Genomic DNA, 18974 nt, shown 5'->3' with positions numbered 1-18974 from the left:
TTTAGCCTGTATCTCTCTCTCTCTCTCTCTCTCTCTCTCTCTCACACACACACACACACACACACACACACACGGTGGATTCAGTGAGGTAGTAGATTGATGGGCAAGACCCCAGAGGCACTGGGAAAGAGCCCCACGTTCCTTCCAGGCGCACTCACCCTCTCCCTCTTTGAGCTTAAACCCTCTCGGTCCTAGTCCTGGTCCTGGTCTCCGTGGCATCCAGGCCTGAGTCACGTGCCCTCCTCTGACCTGAGCACACAGCGGTGCCGGGCTCCAGGCTGCAGTTCTGTGCTCTCAGGGCCTGCAAGTTCCAGCTGCCAGGAACAGGCTGGCTTCACAAGGGGGACAGGTTTGGGCAGTCACACAGGGCCTCTTGCTCAGAACTCTGTGCTTGCTTTAATGCTCGGCTGTTGCCCTCTTAAAATTATATATATATAATTATATAATATATATAGGGCCAGAGACCTCAGAGTTGTTCGCCCTGATCCTTACCATATTTCAAATGCTGAGGGTTGACTTCCAGGTCCAGGCTTCTTGCCAGGATGGCAAGTTGTTTAATCATTGAGTCTCCTTCCTGGTCAATGGCAGGTCTTGCAGACCCACCTTAGCGGTCTTTCCTGGGCGTGGGGGATGCTGTCTTGGTGCCTGACCCAGATCACCTCTACCCTGCCAGTGAACCCAGCTTCTGGCTGCTGTGTTGGCTTCACACAACTGCCCCCTTGTCTGGAAAATTGTACTTACAAGAGCGAGCACAGAGGCCCTAATCTGGGAATTTACCCCACCCCCCAAGTCAATGACTGACTGATACAGGTTACAAAAGGCACGTTCTACTCTGGTGTGGCTTATGTTCCTTCCCCTGTGATCATGCCCAGGCTAGGATTTGAGACCGTATCCTCCCTGCTTAGCCTCTTTCCTTTCCCCATTCTTCATCATTCCTTTTTTTTTTTTTAATTGAAAAAAATTTTTTAAAGGTTTAAAAAAATTTTTATTTTTTTAAAGTAACCTTTACACCCAACATGGGGCTGGAACTCACAACCCTGAGATCAAGAGTCATATGCTCCTTCAACTGAGCCAGCCAGGCACCCCTTCTTCACTCCTTATACAGGCTTTTCCTGAAGTGCACAACCTCAAAAAAAAAAATTACCTAATGCCTGCCTTAGGCTCTGCTTCTAAGACAATGGGTAATTAAATTCAGAATCTTTCTCACCAGATTCTAAAAACAGTAGTAAGTTCTACTACTAGGTCTATCACAAACTTACTTTAAGAACATCACTTGAGCCCTCTAGTGACAGCGAAGATAGTCGATAGATGGATAGAGGCATTCCAGCCATGCTCCCTTGCCCGTCTGCCAAGCCTATCCCACAGAGGAGTCAGACCAAGGCTAGAACTGACCCACATCCCATTCAAAGGAAAGGCACTTAGAACCACCCTGGTCTCTCCAATTTTATTATTGGCCATGTGGGTAGGGGAGGGAAGTGGCAGACGGGTGGCAGGAGGGAGCTGGGGGCCCTCCCCCACCATGAGCTTCAAGGCATAGTGGAGGGGGTTCAGGAAAAGGCTTGAGGTGAAGATCAGAAAGCCAAAGCAATGGATGCCTTACACGGGATGAGGGCTGTTCAGTGTGGGGCGGGCCCTCCTGGAGCAGCACGAGGGGAAGAGCCTGCTGGGCCGCGAGGCTGGGTCTCCGCTGACACTGGGGGGCTCACGGACTGGTTACTGCCGCCCAGGCCTGGAAGCCTGGACACAGACTCAGGTGCCCTCCCTCCCTGTAAGGGGCCTGGAGGCACCACCTCCCGGAACGACACAACTTGGTTGAGCTTGCTGGCTCATGCCTCTTTTGGTCTGGAGATCAGAGGGAAGGGAGACATTTTGGTCTGAAAGGCTTTCTTTTTCACCTCAGTGAAAATGGGGAGGGGAGAGAGGTGGGGCGCAGTGCAAAACAAAACACTCCAAAATCAAGACAGACTGAATCTCAACTCTACCACGCAGTGGCCTTGGGCACATCACTTCCCTGAGACTCAGTTTCTTCATCTGCAAAATGGGAACAATTAACATGTGCCTCACGGGTTTGCTGTGAGGATTAAATGAGCAAATACAAGTCATGTTAACGGAGCACCCCTGAGAGAGAAGGCGCAGTACGGATACTTCAGTGGCAGACAGGAGAACTCAGCAGATGGAGGCCTGGGAGTGTGTCTGAGGAAATGTCTGCCTTCCTCTTCCAGGTTTAAGAGTGAGCCCCTGGGGGGTCAGGCATTGGGGAGCAGGTGTGGCTCCAAGGCTTTAATGAAAGCCCAAGGATCTCCCATGGGTCTGAGTGGAGGACAAGGATAGGGTTGGGGGTACACTGACCTTTTTTAAAAAGCTGGAAGAAAAGGAAGAGAGGACTATTTCTTCCCATAGTTGCAGCTGCAAAGACATCAAGCTGGACCCATCTAGGATTTCAGATCCAGCCATCATGGGGCTGCTGCTGGAGGGAGACACTGCCCCTTCTTTCTCCTCAGCGTTGGGGTTATCAAAAATACCTACAAACTGTGAGAAGCTTCTCATAAAAACACTTTTCTGCATATATAAAAAAGACTGGCTGTGGTCCGTGGCTTGGGACGTAGACCAAGGCCTTAAGAGAGGCCAAGGAGGGTCAATGGCTGCTCGGGGGTGGGCAAGCTGGTCTGGGCTGCCCTGGCAGCCGGGGCAGCACCAGCTCTGGGGGAGGCCGTGTTCTTTGGCTGAGCTACACTTCTGGGGAGCGGGGGTCTGAGGGCCAGGAGGCTGGCTCCAGTCGTCCTTCTGTGACCCTCGCCGGGGTGGGCAGTTGGGGGTGCCTTGGCCTTGGGCCTCAGGATCCCCTCAGTGGACTCCCTTGCTAAGAGCACAGCCTACGTCACAGTGAACTCTCCAGGCGGCCGGCCTCCAGCAAGCCCCACAATAGGTGCTGGGTCCTCTCGTTAGGTCGGTTGAGTGGTCTGGGGAGCCGAGGTCTAGGTACAGTGAATTCTCCTTCCGAAGGAGGGTTTTGCCCTGAGCCTCCAGAAGGCTGTCTCCAGCTGAACTGACCCCACTGGGGGACACCAGGCAGAGAGGGGCAGCCAGGAAGGAGGCTCCAAACAAGAGTGCTTCCCTGATAATCCCTCCTTAACCCCCAGTCCAGGGTTTCTTGATGTTTCTTCTGGGAGGGGGTGAATGTAAGGAGAGGGGGGTGGCCCAGTCTTCCTAGCACCACTCCTCCCTGATCTTTACCCACAAGGACCTGAGCTAGGTGCCCGAGTGGGTGAGGTCCAGGGAGATGATCCGAGGCCCTGGTTTGGGTATCCTGAACAGCTTCTGGGACCATGTGGGTAGTAAAGGGCTGATGGTGGCAGCTGGAGCCAAAGGTTTATTTGTCCAGCCAGCCCAGGCACCTCAGGCACCCCCTGTCTACCCCCCATTGACCTCAGGTCCCACGGGCAGCCTGGGAGTGGCAGGGGCGGGAGTGCGAGGACCACTGGCTCTGGCCCTGAGGGGCCTGTCCTCGCACTGGAGGCCCTTCCTTCAGCTCCGCCTCTCCAGCCTGGCCTCTCGAAGCCTGAGGGCACACTAGGGCTGGAGGAGGGGCAGGCCACGCCGAAGGCCCTCCTTCAGGAACTGCATATAGGTGGCCGTGGATGGGTCTTCAAAGGTGGACGAGAAGCTGAAGACGTTGTTCTCAACATCCTCCGGCTTCATGGAGGTGATATCCAAGAAGTAGTTGGCGTTGATGTGGTGGACCTGGGAGAGGGGCTGGGTGAGGAAAGCGAGGGGGGCCCCCTGCTCCCTGTCTGCTCATGCTCTCTTGGGAGAAGGGACCACTGTCAGGCCTCGACTGTCCTCACTCCGAGGCAGATGGCAGACGGGCAGGGCAGAACCCGCCCAGGGCCAGCCGCTCCCCTCTCCCACCTCTGGGAGCACAGGGCCCTCCGCCCGCAGAGCTCTCCCACACCTCATCTACTGGCGAGACCTAATGTCTCTCCGCCTTCCCCCCGCCCCACGCCCCCCGCAGCCCCTCTTCTCCTCTGTTCCTGGGACCCTTGAACTCCACATTCCCTTCAGCCAAAACGCCCCCCACTCTGTGTGCCTGCTCCCCCCCCCCGCCTCTCACCCTGGCTAATCAGCTCCTTAAGGGCAGGTGCCCAGGACACAAGCCAAGAAACAAACGGACAAGTGGGAGAGCACAGTCCCCGGGCCAAGTTCTGTCCGCCTGGCTCCGTGATGCCAGGGCCCTGCCAGGGCCGGGCCCCAGCGGGCCGAGCGCCAGTGCACAATGGCCCTCTTGCCGGCCAGCCTCGGCTCTTGCTCCCCCACTTCCTCCCCTGCTTCAGAGCCTGAGGAAGCCGACTACCCCCCACCCCCCAGCCTTCAGTCCCACACTGATCACCCCTCGGGACGCGAAGGGTAAGGGCCAGGAGATTCTGAGGCTCACACACAGGCCTGGTTTCCAAACCAGCTGCGCTTCTCAATTGTGCAACTTTCACCAAGTCTCTGGACCTTTTTGAGCCTCAGTTTCCTTGTTTGTAAAATGGGCACTCGTGATTGTCCTTCTCCCAAAGCTGTGTAGACCCCAGTAAGGCTGTGTGTGAGTGCTTACAGGAACCCCGGGGAGAGGTAAGGTCTTGCAGCTTGGCTCAGCCTGGGACTCCCTGGTCTTCTCTGCTTGTCACGAGGCCTGCCCCTCCTTCCTCCTTCCACCCCAGAGCTGGCCACAATGGTCCAGGGTGAGCCTTCCCTTCCAGGCCATGTTCCTGTCCATTCGGCTGCTAGCCTGTGCTCCTGGCTGCCCGGTCCCCAAAGTGCTTTCGAGGTCCCCCTTCTCGTGGGAGCATCTCAGCCCCTGCATGAGGCACGCAGGGTGGGCCTGACAATTCCTATTTTATAGATGGTTACGAGTGAGGCTCAGACTGGCTAGGAGAGCAGCCGGAAGTGGTGGGGGCAGCCCCGAAGCCCGACAAGGTCTCTAAGTCTGTGCCCCTTGCTTGCTGCTTCCTCTGCCCCCCCGCTGCCTGGCCCAACTGGGGGAAGCTGTCGGGGGCTGCTTACCACAGTGCCGTTGGGCAGACAAATCATCATCTCCACGGGGAAGCTGTACTTCTCCAGGTGCAGGTCAGCTAGCTTCTTGTGGGATGGGTTCTCCTGGTCGTTCTGTGGGGACAGGTGGCACACTCCCAATGCCTCAGCCGCTGGCACCGTCCCCGGGGCTCCCATGGGGCTGTTCCCACCCACCCGCCACTCACCTGCAGGTCTTCCAGCTCCTTCACCAGGGACCAGGTGCTGATGAAGCTCTCGTTGAGGAGGGCAATGATGGGCGAACTTTCCAGGACAGTCTCCCGGAGAGTCCGCCCTGAACCTGTTCAGGGAACAGCAAAGCCAGAAGGGTGAGGCACCCCACGTCTTACCGGGTTTTCGATCAGCAATAAACCTCACGGGCTGTACAGCGGTCTGTGCGCCCCAGTAAAATAACAGATTCCAAGAGCCTGCCACAGAGTAGTGCTGAGCAGAGGGTAGCAGTCATTCCAGTCAGTGACATCCCGGCGTCCTGGGCTGAGATGGGGCAGGGGGGCAGGGGGAGGAGGGAGACAGATAGACGGACGACAACCTCGGCCCAGGGGCCTGCAGACGGTGCCAGCTTCTTCACTCTGCTAACCTCCAGAGCCCAGGGCCTTTGCACAGGTAATTCTACCTCAAACACTTTTCCTCCTGTCACTTGATAAACTTCTACTCCACCTCCAAAGTCTCAGCTTAAATCTCTTCCTCCGAGAAGCCTTCCCTGAACCCCCAGTTACAGTCTTGTGCCACCTGGGACCTTGCCCTGTGGTACGTCCGCCTTCTGCACATGGCGCTCCCCAAGGACAGGGACCACTTCTGACAAGACTCCCAGCACGCAGCCCATGGGCTTAGCGTGGGGGTGCCAGGGGTGTTTGTGGATGGACTGGATGAGGGCAGGGGCACGGTCTTACTAGTCTTTGTACCCGCAGTCAGACACCCCAGATCTTTGTATGTGGCAGGTCTCGGGTGAATCTTCTGGAAAAGTGAGTGCATGGCCAGCCTCTGGCACCATTTCTCTCTTACTTGTGTGCAACACTTCACGGAGCACAGGCACTTTTACCCCATTTTCACAACTCTGGGAGGTAAGTATGTTACCCCTCTTTCACTGTCGAGAAAACTAAGGTTCAAGGAGGGGAAGTCACTTGGCCCAGGTCTCCACACTGAAAATGACTGAGCGGGGCTCTTTCTGCTGTGAACAGCAGCTTCTTCTGAGCTCGGCGCAGAACTCCCGCAAGCTCTTACCACACACCCCTGCCCTGTGTAGTCCCCAAGCCCCCCCATGCTCCAACAGGACAGTCCTGTTGATCTCAGAGCCCCCCGCACCCCATGAGCTGGGATGTCTCCCCCCATTCTCTCAGCCCGGCGGGGTCTCCCTCACCTCAGCAGGACTGGTCATCCAGGGCCCCCCACAGCAGAATTGAGTGCACCAGCTTGTTCTTGGCCCTGGCTTGGTCGAAGGCCTCGGTGAATGGCAGATAGGTGACCTGGGGCCAAGGGAGACAGAGAGAATCCACTGTGTGCAGCTAGGGTCCTATTCAGGGGCTGTGTATAATGTGTGTGTACGTGTGTGTGTGTGTGTGTGAGAGAGAGAGAGAGAGAGAGAGAGAGAGAGAGAGAGAGAGAAAGGATTTTGCTGGGCCAGGGGAGGCCTCCTGCCAAGGTCTGAATGGCAAAAGAGAGGCCCCACTGGTACGGGCCAGGCCAGGCAGGGAGGTGGCCTCAGCAGCAAGCCCTGTCCCCAGCCTGGAATCGAGTGCCCCCCCCCCCAAGCCACTGTTCCCCCAGCCCTGACCAGCTCCCGTCCGGCCCCACCTTCTTGAAGGGGTACATGGCCACCTCCAGGCGCCGGGCAGCCTCCTCCCAGCTCAGCTCCTGCTGCCACTTGATCTCCTCAAACACAAACTGGAGGGGCTCCCCTGAAGGCGGGCGGCTATCGATCATGTTGCCGTCCTCATCCAGGATCATGGAGGGCACCGACGGGCCCAGGGCCTCCAGCTCCATCTGGGCCAGAGGGCCGTGGGGGATGACATCAGTGAGGGTGTCTCAGAGATGGGCAAGAATCCTTAAGAGACCCCCAAAGATACCCCACTCGTGGCAAAGGTGGAGGAACTGAGGCCCAGGGAAGGGCAGGGCCAAGTTGGGGCTCCTTCCACCGCGTGAAGCCGTCTAAGGGCCGATGGCAGCTGTTGGGTTTTCTGTGCAGGATCAGGTGGTTTCCCAGAATCCTGCTTTGGGGACGGTTGGCCTCAGCCCCCCCAGGAGCTCTGTTCTTCACCTGGACTGCCTGAGGCTCGTAGCCCTGCAGACCTGGGTCAGGACCGCCGGTGTGCTCACCTGGGGGATGTAGCCAATGTCCACCTCCATGTTGCTGCTCTCACTGGCCCCGTACAGCCACTCCATGTCCACATTCAGAGACCTGGCGACAGGGAGAGGGGGGCCAGGGCCGAACACCCCCATCACCAAGGCCCATGTCGAACTTTCACTCTCTGAGAGCGCACAACCCTCCCCATTTTACGGATGAGAACACCGAGGCTTGGCAAGGTGAACCCAAGGTCTTAGCGCCACTGGGATTCTGACCGCAGAGCCTGGGCCCTCTTCTGTCCTTGGGCGGCCTCTTCAGAAGGCACTGCAACCACACCAGGCTTGCCTGGCCCAGCCCCTTACAGTTCACAGAGGGCTTTCACGTCCGTGTCTCACATGCTGCCCAAGGCTCTTTGAGGTGCAAAGATTGTCAGTGCCTCCCTCAGGACACAGAGAGGGACAGGAGTGAAGGCCTGGCACCGTCCTCCCTGAGCTGGCCTCCCCGGCTCCCTCTCAGGCAGGAAGTCTGGCCCTACCACATGCCATCTGCAGATCGGCCACATGAGGGAGCCCCAGGACCGACAACTAACCGCCTCGGGCAGGGGGAGCGGGGTGCCTGAAGAGGTGGGCGGACCCGTGGCCTGGTCCTGGGGCTGGTCATTTGCCCCTGCCCTGTTTCATCCAATCCAGGACCCCCACCTCCAACCCTGGGGTGGAGGCAGATGTGCTCCGGGCTGAGCCAGTGCAGTCGAGGAGGGGAAGGGGGCTTGCTTGCTGAGGGGAGGGAGAGGAAATCACTCCTGCTCCTGGGGGCAACTTTCTCTTCCCAGGCTCTCCCAACCAGCCCTTCACTCATGCCCAGGAGCCATCCTCCCATCTAACAGACGAGGAAACAGGCCCAGAGATGGCCAGGGCCTTGCCCACAGCCATGCAGCCCACGGTGCCACAGGGGAGACTTAACTATGGGGCTCCCGGCTCCCAGCCAAGGTCTTGTCCCTGTCCTGGGTCACTCAGACCCACTAAGCAGCCACTTGCTATCAGGGAGGAATCTGGAAAGACTCGAAGCTGGCCTTCTGGTCCCATGCTCCCTGACAAGAGGCTGGGCATGCAGGTGGGCGGCTGACGTGGAGCGCTCCCGAAGGGCCCCTTCCCTCCACCCCCCAGGGCCTGTGGTAGCAACTGCCGGCAGCGGAAGGACTGCCCCCAGGACTACATGTGCTGCTCCCTTTGCTTGGCTAAACCCTCCTCACCCCACCCCCTCCCCCACTCAGGTCTCTGCTTCTGTCTCTTCCTCTAAGAAGGCTTCCTGGACTCAGGCCAGCCAGGTCCCTGCCCAGCTGCCAGCACTAGGGTGCCACGCGCAGGCTGTGGTCATGGGTCTGTGGGAGGTCTGTCAGCAATATGGGGGTGTCAGGCTCCAGCTTTGGGGAGGGTCTGCTGCACTGGGTCCCTGGTGCAGAGCTGGCAGTCCAGGCCAACTGGGACATGGTTGCCGGATGATGGAATGACCCACCTCCACTCATGTCAAGCTGCCTCCTGGGTCAGCTCCAGGCCCCTTCCAAGAGAAGTGGCTCTGGGGAGCGAAGGAGGGGCAGAGACAGAGGGGGCCTCTGGGCCCTGCACCTGAGCTCCAGGAGCTGGGGGGTGGAGTGGGGCAAACTACAGTGGGATGCAGGGCTGGGCCGGGGTCAAGACTCCCACCTGTGGTTGGGCACGAAGAGCCGGAAGTCTCGGATGTGAGTGGCGTCTTTGGAGAGGATGATGTGGCCGGTGAACTGGCCAGGTGAGAACCAGAAGGGGAAGTCAGGCGGCTCGCTGAGCTGGAACTCGGCGTGGATCCTGGAGGGAAAGCAGCCCGGCTGGGAGCAGCCCCTGCTGAGCCACGGCCCACCCTGCTGCTTCTGTGCCAAAGCTGGGGAGCCCTTGGCCAGACTCTTGTGGGGGAGGACAGGGCTGGGCAGGGGACGAAGGAGAATGTGCGGGGCAGGGAAAAGCCCCGAGACCCTCCAAGCGCTGCCCATCCTCGGGGCCCAGTACATGCGCGGCCTTCTCCACAGGCCTTGCCTCCAGCCTTCCGCGCGCGTGCGTGCGTGCGCGCGTGTGTGTGTGTGTGTGTGTGTGTGTGTGTGTGTGTGTGAGAGAGAGAGAGAGAGAGAGAGAGAGCACGCGCGCGAGCTGGGGTCACAGCTCCTACACGCCCCCTTCTGGGTGGGTAACGATCACAGCCTCCAGCCCCACGCCCAGCATGCTCCCCACTTTCCCTTGCTCCCAGGAGGGGGTCACCGCCACCCCCTCCACAGGCGAGGAAACGGAGGCCCAGAGAGCCAACATGGCTTGCCGGAGCCCAGAGGGTGGTACGCGGTGGCCCTGGGGGCTTCCAGGCAGGCCCCCTCCCATGCTCCCCTGGGCCCCCGGAGCGGCTGAGGGGCCTGGGGGCTGTCGAGGGCTACACACCGGAACATCACAGTGTAGTAGAAGTCGCTGACGGCGGTCAGGCAGGCGACGGCCCCCTGAGGGGCAAAGCGCGTCTTCACGAAGGGCCGCGGGTGGAACATGCTCAGGAGCCGGTGGATGATGACCTGCGGGGGGGCAGTGAAGACCCGGGCTGCGGGCTGCGGCCTGGTCCGCGAGGTGAGCGTCTGTTCCAGGCCTGCAGGCCGGGGGGCAGGGGGGGGGGCTGGGGGGCCTGGGGGCCCGGGTCAGAGCAGACGCAGAGCAGACGCAGAAGGGGCCAGGCCTGGGCGGGGGCTGCGGCTGGGGCTGGGGTGGAAGGCCCGGCCTCACTGTGGGCGGCCCTCACCTCTTTGCCCTTGGGCGGTGGGGGGTAGAAGCGGTTGTTGGACAGATAGCCCGTGAAGACGCTCAGCTCACCGGGGATGATCCACCAGGGCTCCCCCAGTTCCACCTGGCCCCCAGGGGGAAGGAAGGGCTGGAAGTGGCGGGCGGCAAACACCGCACTCGGCAAGGCAGCGGTCGTCCAGTTGCGGAGGCCGGACAGGGCCAGGCGGGAGACCTGGGGCGGGGGAAAGCCGGGGCTCTAGGGTGCTGAGAACCACAATGTGGGGTCCCCGTTCCATGTGTGGCTGGAGGTCTCCCTTGAGCCCTGAGCCAGCCCGCGAGCAAAGGGAGCAGCAGGACCCAGGGGGTGCTTTGGTCCTGGTGAGGGCCACAGGCCTGGCACTATCTTGCCAGAGCCGAGGCCCACCTCACCTTCCCGGCCCCCAGCAGCACCCCGCTGGCCCGCTCAGGCGCAGCCCAGGCCGGAGCTGGCAGGGCCAGCTAGGGCTGGCACGGGGTGGGGGGAGCTCTGTGCAGGGGTTCCGATGGCCTCTTCCCTCCCTCGTCGAGCCAGTCACACGGTTCCAGGCCTCACAGGCACATGGTCCTGCCTCCCTCTGCGGTGCCAGCTGGCAACCCTGAGTGCCACCACCTGCCACCCCTCCACCAGCCTTGCCTTCTCCCCGACCTTCTTCTCATCAAGTCTCCTCCTGGGGCTAATGTCCCACAGAGGGGGCTGAGACTTTGGAGAGAAGTCTGAGGAGGAAGGTGGTCACCACCTTTTGGGGGAACTCTCTGGGGTAAAGAGCAGGATGCGACCGCAGAGAAGGGGAAGGAAGGTCACTCCCAGAGAGTGCCCCCTTCTAGAGTCGCCCCCTTCCAGAGTCATCCGTACCACACTGGGCAGCACCTGGCATGCCCGGCATCCCTCAGCTGTTCCCTGTCAGCAAGGCACCATCTCTGCCAGGTGAGCTGACACGTGGGACAGATGGGGGTCAGACCGCGCGGGCCGTCTGCACATCTGGAGCGCTGAGGTGGGACCCAGGGCATGGCCTCTGGTAAAAGCTGCCCCTCCGCCAGCCCCTCCCTGTCCCGCACGAGCCTGGCCCTTCGGGGGCGCTCCGCCACCAGGGAGCTGCTAGGTCTTCCATGGCATCAGGCTCCCTCTCCCTTCCCCACCTCCACGGTGGTGGGGGGCCAGGCTCACGGGGAGGAGGGAGGTTCTCGGAGCTACCCCCCAAGAAGACTGAGCCCGCGGGTTCTCTACGCAGGGCCGGCTGTGCTGAGCCAGGCGGAGCTGCCCGCCCGCGGGGTCCTGCCCACAGGCTGGCCACCCCTGCAGGGGAGCTGCCCGCGAAGGGGGGCTGCGCTCTGTGGGGCGCAGTCCCTGCCCCATCTTCCCTCTAAGTGCAGCTGTGCCCTGGCACCCCGCCAGTCCCGCCCTGCTCTCACTGCTCTGTGGGGGACTCATCTATTCGGACAACTTCAACCACCAACTGTCCCTGCCAACCTTCCCTCCCCAGATCTTCTGTGGGAGGCCAAACCTGTGTTTCCAACCTCGCTTACTGGATTGTTCCCCTAGACATCCCCAGGCGCCTCGACTTCACTGTGTCCAGACTGACCTCATTCGCTCCCCACCAGACCCATTCCCTCCTCTGGTCCCCATGGGGCAAATGGCCCACCCTGCACTTGGTCACCATCCAGAAGCCTGAGTACCCCCTCTCCCCTCCCCCACTTTCCATTAGTAGCCATGCCCTGTCTTCCTTCCCTTCCCAGCATCTTCTAGGCTGTCCTTCCTCTCCATCAGAAATGATCTTCTCCTCTCTCATTTCTCCCCAGCCTGCCAGCATCTGCCGAGGGAACCCTCCCATTTCAAAATCTGCTACGGTAATTTGCTGCCGCAGATCGAAGGCCAAACAAAGTCAAGCGACCAAGGGCCTCTGCAGTCTGGCGACTTCTCTCCCAGCCCCACTGACCGGAATGCCCCTGCCTGTGTCCCACGTGCTCTGGGTCCAGCCGCACCAGCTCTCTGTCCGCAGGCGACTGACCGGGCACCTCCTGCCCTCAGATCTTTGTCCAAGCTGAAGTGGCATTTCAGGGGAGACCGAAAGGCCGAGAAGGTGTGGGCTGGGCAAAGAGGAAAAGTTGCTCCTGGCAGAGGGGAGAGCATCCGAGAAGGCTCAAGGCTGGAAGAAAGCCTGGACGTCTGGAGTGGCTGGAACAGAGCGAGCTGGGGGGTGGGTGGGGAAGGCAGGCAGGGTGTGGGGCTGCCTCAGGGCCAGGATGGGCTTGAAACCTTGGCCACGGGGGCCTCGGGGCAGGGTGGGGCTGACCCCTGCCGGGGGGCTGAGCCTCAGGTCTAGTCCGGCAGAGTTCAGCCGAGCACCTGTCAAGTGCCAGGGGCCTGAGGAGGCACAGAGGCCTCGCCCTCAAGAAATTCACAGCCTGGGGGGCGGGGGAAGACCCACTTGCAGAAAGTAATGAGCCCACGTGAGGCGCCTGCCTCTACACTGGCTCCAGTCCCTGAGCTGCCTCCTCGGACCAGGTCCTTCCACCCCTGCCTCCCCTGGCTCAGCCCCCTCCTCCGGCAGTCTCAGCAGATGGCACTGCCTCCAGGAAGCCAGTCCAGATCCCATCTGGGTTAGGGGCTCATGATTATCCCTCCTGCACCAGACTGTGTCCTAAACGACAGGGTCGGCATCACACCCACTGCTGGACCCCTCAGGGCCTGGCATACTGGGGGCACAGAGGGCAGCTAATAAGGGGAGGAAGGAAAGAGGGAAAGAGAAACAGAGCACAGACCTCTTCTTGGGAGGTGAGTGAGCGCGGATGATCCTGTGTCTGTGGTCCCACCTATGGGCGGTCTCCACTGCCCCCACTCAGACTCACCCCCAGGAACCCATCTTTGCTCTTGGTCATGGACTCCGGGATTAGAGGCTGGAATCGGGCTTCTATGGTGAGCGTCTCCTCACTGGGGTCAAGGGGCAGCTCCTCCTCCTCGTAGCTGGCCGCAGGAGTTGACCCTATGAGACACGGTTGCTGAAGAGGGGCCCTGCCCTCCGGCTGCAGGGCCCCTCTTCTCTGGGGAGGTCCACTCCCCCCACCACTGGAAGGTGATTCATGGGAGCCAGGCTTAGAGCTGGAGTAATAGTTGACAATTACCAAAGCAACAACCAGCAAGTGTCACATTTTAGTTTCACAGTAGTCCTGAGAGACAGAGAATATCATTACCAATTCCATTTTACATGAGAAAGTGGAGGCTCAGAGAGGTGAAGTCACTTCCTGAAGGTCACACAGCTAGGTAGTGGGGAGTCAGGATTCAAACCCTGGCTTGTGTTACTCTAAACCCACAATCAATAATGACCGTCTTCTGAGGGCACTGTGATCTCAGACTCTGTTTCCTTAAAGGCTCAGGAACCAGATGACCTGGGTTCAAATTCCGCCCCTCACCCCTGTGTGCTTTGGCCAGTGGCTTGTTATGAGGATTGGATGAGAGAATCCACGTAGTGTCAGCACCTGGTCTGGTACAGACTGAACCCGTCATACACTTTAGCTGTATTATTACTACCAGAAGACTCGGGGTTGGGGAGCCACAGAGCTAGGGCTCAAACCGAATTCTTCTGACCCCACCCTGTGCTCTTTCCACCAGGCCAGGCTGGCTGGTTGGCCTGCTTCCCTTTGTTCTCTGAACTGAGTCTAGGTGAACTTGGTGCTGGGCCCACCAAAGGCAGTGTCCGGGCAGGCGACTGCCTGTCCCAGCGGCTGGGGTCCCGGCACCAAAGAGAAGCTGCTGCCCGGGGCCTGGAGAAGAGAACGCTCAGGCTGGGCCTCATCAGCCCAGCTCCAGGCTGAGGTCAGTTCCCTTTCCGGGATGATTTGGGGCAAATCACTCAGCCCCTCTGGTTTTCCCACATGGGCAATCGAGGCCACGCTGCCCTGCGTGAGCCTGTCCTGGGGGCCTTGTGAAGAAATGAACGCTCGTCAGAGAGCCACTGAGAAGAACAAATGAAAGCAAGGAACAGAACCATCTTTGACACCATCTTTGGTGTCAAGAAGCCCTGAGATAGATTGCAACGCCCTCAAGATCGCCAGTTTGGAAGAGAGGAGACCGGCTTCTCCCTGATTCTCTGGGTGGTCCTGTCTCCCCATCTGTGTAAGGCGGGGCTGGAGTGGCAGTGGCTGAACTTGATTTCTCGGGTCTCTTCCTGCCGGAGGTATGCCCAGTCTGAGACCTTTCAAGTGTGGACCGAGTCATGATGAAGGCTGAGGGAGAAAGGAAGCCAATTTCCAAAGCGGTGACTGATGGAAAGGAGGGGCCTTAGACGCCTCCGAGGGGGAAGGCCGCGGCACTGCTTGTCATGGCTGCTGTCCCCGGGCAGGTTCAGGGGACAGAGATGATGCTTGGCATCTGCTGGCGAACTGACAGGCCAGCTGGGGGCACTGAGAGAATCGTTTGGGACACCTTTCTAAACTGCAAATGCCCAGAACCCTCCTCAAACCTACTGAGCCAGAATTCTCAGGGGCTGGAATCCGCACACGCCGGCAGCTTCTGAGGCAAAGCCCTGTTCTGAAGAATCACAGTTATTTCTACATTTGTAAGCCGCTGGAGCAAGACTTTCCAAAGAGCAATCTGGAAGCCTCAGGGGAAGGGAACAGTGAGAATGTGCGAGCTTATTCGTCTGCCTTGCTTTTTCAAGTATTTTACTCTTATCACAGATAATTATTAATACCGATGTCCAGCACGTTTTTCATCAAAAGTTTTATTTCCTGACTTACAAGTAACTCATTACAGACTTCGTAAAACTTTTAAGGTATTAAAGAAAATTAAACACACTCATAACTCTACCAACTAGACAGATTGCTTCTGTTTCCTGCATAGATTTGATGTTTTGGGTTTTGTTTTAGTTTATGTTTTCTTTTCCCAAAACTTGGTCCAGTTTTGCACTCCTAGCGGCCTAGGCCGTAAGGGAGGGAGAAAAAGATTTATGTGAAAAAAATCAAAAGTGCCCTCGAGCCCAGCAAGCTTGTCCAACACGCCATGATGAGGGAACTCACTCTCTCTGTCCACAAAAAAGGACCAGGCGGTGGCTGGGTGGGTGTTCTGCGAAGTGTCTGCAGAGTAAGAGGTCAAAGCCAAACCACACGACGCTGACCTGTTTACCTGCCCAGCTGCCTCCCACAGAACTGAATGCCACTGAGAGACACTGGCCACACCTGCTCAGCAAATGCACATTTTCCATCCGACCCCCTCCTCTGGCAGGGACTGTGCTCACCGGGCCAGAAAGTGGCCGATCTACCTGACCCCGCCTGAGACACGCAAGGCCTGTCCCTGGGCAGCGGGCACCTCTTCCTTGCCTTTCCCACCTGTTGACCTACTTACACCCGGCAATTTGGATAACAAGATCCCACGGTCAAGAGATGTCACAAGAAGTTGGACAGAAATGGACACAGAGCTTGGGGTGCTGGTGAGACCGTGAGAGAAGCATTTAATCATTCATTAGAATATTTCAGGACCTCATCTTTATAAAAAAAAAAGAAATCACGGATTACAACTGGGTAAAAATGGATCGCCGGGACAGGCTAGGAATCTGACAGCATCTAAACAAATAAGTAGTAATACTGGTAAGAGCCCGTGTCTACAGAATAGCGACTGTATACTGGTCACTCGGCAGATAATCTCTCTACTCCTCAAACCCGTGGCCCCGGTTCCCATCCTGGCTCTGCACCTTGCTGGGCCTCGGTCTCCCAAACTATAAACCGGAGAATGATGACAGCGGCTGTTTCACAGGACACGGTGAAGATTAAAGAGATAACTCACGTGCAGGGCTTCAAATCACGTCTAGAAGCTGTCAGGGAGTGTTAACTAGTATTTGCACCTGAGAACGGGCTCAGGCAGTGCCAGGGCAGCTCCCAAACCGCCAGCTGGAAAGGGTCAGAGCAGAGAGGACCCCAGGGCTGCAGGATCCCTCTTGTCACTCTCCCGGTGGCCCTCCCGCTCAGGGCAGGCACAGTGGCCAAGACGCTGAGGGCCATGACTCGGGTGCCCCTGTCCCCAGCCTCGCCTGGTACCTGTCAGCTTCTCAGCAATGGGCTTGAACTCCTCGGGGCTGATGTACATATCCCCGTCTGTGTCCAAGGAGGAAAAGAGAAAGAGGCCTTCTGTCCCCAGGGCCTTCAGCGCCGACTCCTGCTGGGGAGGAAGGGGCTCCACTGAGCACCATTTGGATACCCAGCTGGGGTCCCAAACAGGTGGAGGGGGCAGCTCCAAGCACCATCTTCCTGGGTTCTCACAATATTTCCCAGTCCGCCCAATCCAGACCTCACCTCTGCACCATCCCAGAGCCCCAGTCCCTGCCAGTCTCTGCTGGGCCCTGCTTCACTCCGGGCCTTCATCCACTAGCCACTATGCCTAAGGCTGTCCTAGTCTCCTTCTACCTGGTCCTGTCCCCATGTCACATTCTGCCACCAGTGTCCTCTCCTGTCCCCCCAGCACTGTCCGGCCGGCCCCCAGGGCTCTCCCCACCAGACTCTCCCCGTCCCAGCTTCTGCACTGTCAAGTCACTCTCAGCAGGACCCTCCCAGGTCTGTCCCAGCTGCCTCACTGTGACCTATTCTGGCCTCCTGCCCGTCCTCCCAAGTCGGCTCGACCCGCCACCCCCACCCTCACCCTCCCTTTCATGCCACCCTCCCTGGCCCAGCGGTCCCCACCTTCCATCCCGCCCCTACCCCCACCCCACGCGGTCCCCTTCCCCTCCCTCGAGCACCCGCTCACTGCGGACCTCTCCGAGCCCCCCGCCTCCCTTCCTCGCCCAAAACTTACCCCCCACCCGCTGGACCGACCTGCCCCAGAGCCCAGGCCGCAGCCCGCGCCCGCCCCTTCCCCGCGGGCCGGACCTGCCGCGCGGCCGCCTGGGCCTCGTTGTGGCGGGCGTAGGCTCGGGCGGCGGCAGGCGCGGCCACCACGGCGGCGAAGCTGGGCTCCGACAGCGCCAGGGCGCAGGCGCGGCGGCTGCGAGCGGCGGCGCGAAGCAGCTGGGGCGCGGGGCCCGAGCGAGCCGCTCCCGGCCGGGCCCGGCCATGGCGGCAGGCGGGGCGGCGCGGACTGGCAGCGCGGGCCGGCGGCAGCGGCGGCGGCGAAGGCGGGGCGGGGCGGCCTCCGGCCGTGGGGCGGGCGCGGGCCGCGGGCTCGGCGGCGTCAGGGGCCGCCCAGCGAGTCAGTGCGGGGCCGGGGCTCCCCGCCGCCCGCCTCCCGGCCCGGCCTGCACGTCGGCTCCCCAAATGAAAGCGGGGCCCGGGCGTCGCGTCCTGCCCGGCGGAGGCCTGGGGGGCGGCGGGCGGCCGGCGGGAGAGGGGGGCGTCCGCACCCCCGAAGCTTGCCGGGGAGGGGTCTCCGGACCACCAGGCTTCGTGACCCCTCTGTTGGCAGATGGGAGGGAGGCCGGGGGGGGGCACCCCACCCTCCACCCTATCCCACCTGCTTTCCAAACCGTCTTCAGTCGTCGAGAAGAATAAAAACCTACAAACTCCATTCCCTCAGGGTCCCGCTGGAAGTCCACCTCCGCGCAGTGGCCGGGGGCGGGGCAGCTACCTGCACAAGGCCACACGCAGGTGCTGCGGCCCTGAAACCCTCACCTGCGGGAGCAGAAGGTCCGCACCTGTAAGGGGGAGTCAGAAGAGGCCTTCCCTGTGGGTGGTGGTGAGGAAGAAACACCCGGGTCGGTGGGGCTGGCAGCCCCTTGGCATGGGCAGGCCCGACGGTGACTTACCAGCTACCCTCTCCTCTGCTGGACATGGCATGGCCACAGGAGCGATTTTTCTAGAGAACAACTCTTGGCATGCCTGGAGGAGGACCTTGGGAATGGGGGTGGGTGGAGTTTGAGGAAATACTTTTGGATCTGTCAATGCTTTTGGTTCCTGTCTCAGAAGCCTTGGTTCCACTGGGGCCCTCTTCCATCTTTTTAAGGTCTCCAGGAGCTGGGGGATGGCTCTCTCTTTCCCAGGAGAGGGCAGCAACCGCCCGAGCCTCTAGACAAGAACCCTGGCCCCAGGGGAGCCGCAGCACCACCCTTGGACATCACTGCCAATTCTGGTCCATGAGCACCTGTCAGGTCCCAGATGTTGGAGGGGCCACTATGTGCTGGACTTGGTGTTGGGTGCTTCATGCTCTTGTTCTCAAGCAACCCAGAGGGGAGGATGGTTTGCCCACCCAGGTCCATCTGAGTCCGCATCTCATGCCCTGCGGCCTCCCAGGGGATAGCCCAGCCGAACGATTGGGGGTGGGACTTCCTTCTACCACCACTCCAGTTCTTCGTGGATAACCAACCATGACAGCACCCTGCGGGCAGGGCCCCAGCTCCCAGAGCCCACACAGGACCTGACACATGGTAGGCATTGGAATGTCTTTTGGACGAATGACTCCCAGGGACTGAGACTTAGGGGCTCTGGACCTAGCTTTTACCCAGTGCTCTGGCCCCAAAGCCTCAGGGGGACCCGCGGAGGGCCTGACATCTGCTGTTGGCTTCTGAAGGCTTCCGAGTGTGCTACTTCCAGCTCATTACCGCTAATGTTTGGGGACACCCTGCTTACGACAGATGCTATTAGAAAACCAAATTCTGCTCTATCAGGAAGCAAAACTAACAGCACAAAGCAGGTTAGGAAGGGAAGATTGATGAGCTAAGGCCCCTGGAAAAGAAATGAGGGAAGTTTTCTTTGCCAGAATACTTTTATTTATTACACTCAGTTCTTGTTAAAGACACAGATACCCCACTGATCTCTGTGGGGCCCAGGGCTGGGGAGATGGGCTGCTGGGATTGGGAGGGCGCTGGACGACGGGTGGGTTTACA

The 18974-nt window shown here is 59.7% G+C and overlaps 1 protein-coding gene across 1 annotated transcript; it reads right to left on the bottom strand.

The window, feature by feature from the left end:
* Nucleotides 1–1428: 1428 nt before the first annotated feature.
* On the bottom strand, nucleotides 1429–17210 carry SELENON (selenoprotein N). Its single transcript, XM_040645557.1, has 13 exons — nucleotides 17203–17210; nucleotides 16952–17140; nucleotides 16201–16502; nucleotides 13021–13154; nucleotides 10154–10366; nucleotides 9808–9932; nucleotides 9055–9192; nucleotides 7387–7468; nucleotides 6865–7053; nucleotides 6431–6536; nucleotides 5241–5353; nucleotides 5047–5148; nucleotides 1429–3741 (listed from the first exon to the last, which is right to left on the bottom strand). Exons 1-13 carry the CDS (start codon nucleotides 17208–17210, stop codon nucleotides 3571–3573), a joined length of 1872 nt encoding a protein of 623 aa, XP_040501491.1. The 3' UTR covers nucleotides 1429–3570.
* Nucleotides 17211–18974: the final 1764 nt, after the last annotated feature.

Source organism: Ursus maritimus, unplaced genomic scaffold (assembly GCF_017311325.1).
Source record: "Ursus maritimus isolate PB19 unplaced genomic scaffold, ASM1731132v1 scaffold_32, whole genome shotgun sequence".
Lineage (NCBI taxonomy): Eukaryota > Metazoa > Chordata > Mammalia > Carnivora > Ursidae > Ursus > Ursus maritimus.
The sequence above is the reverse complement of the archived record's forward strand: the minus strand, read 5'-3'. Positions and strand labels throughout refer to the sequence as shown.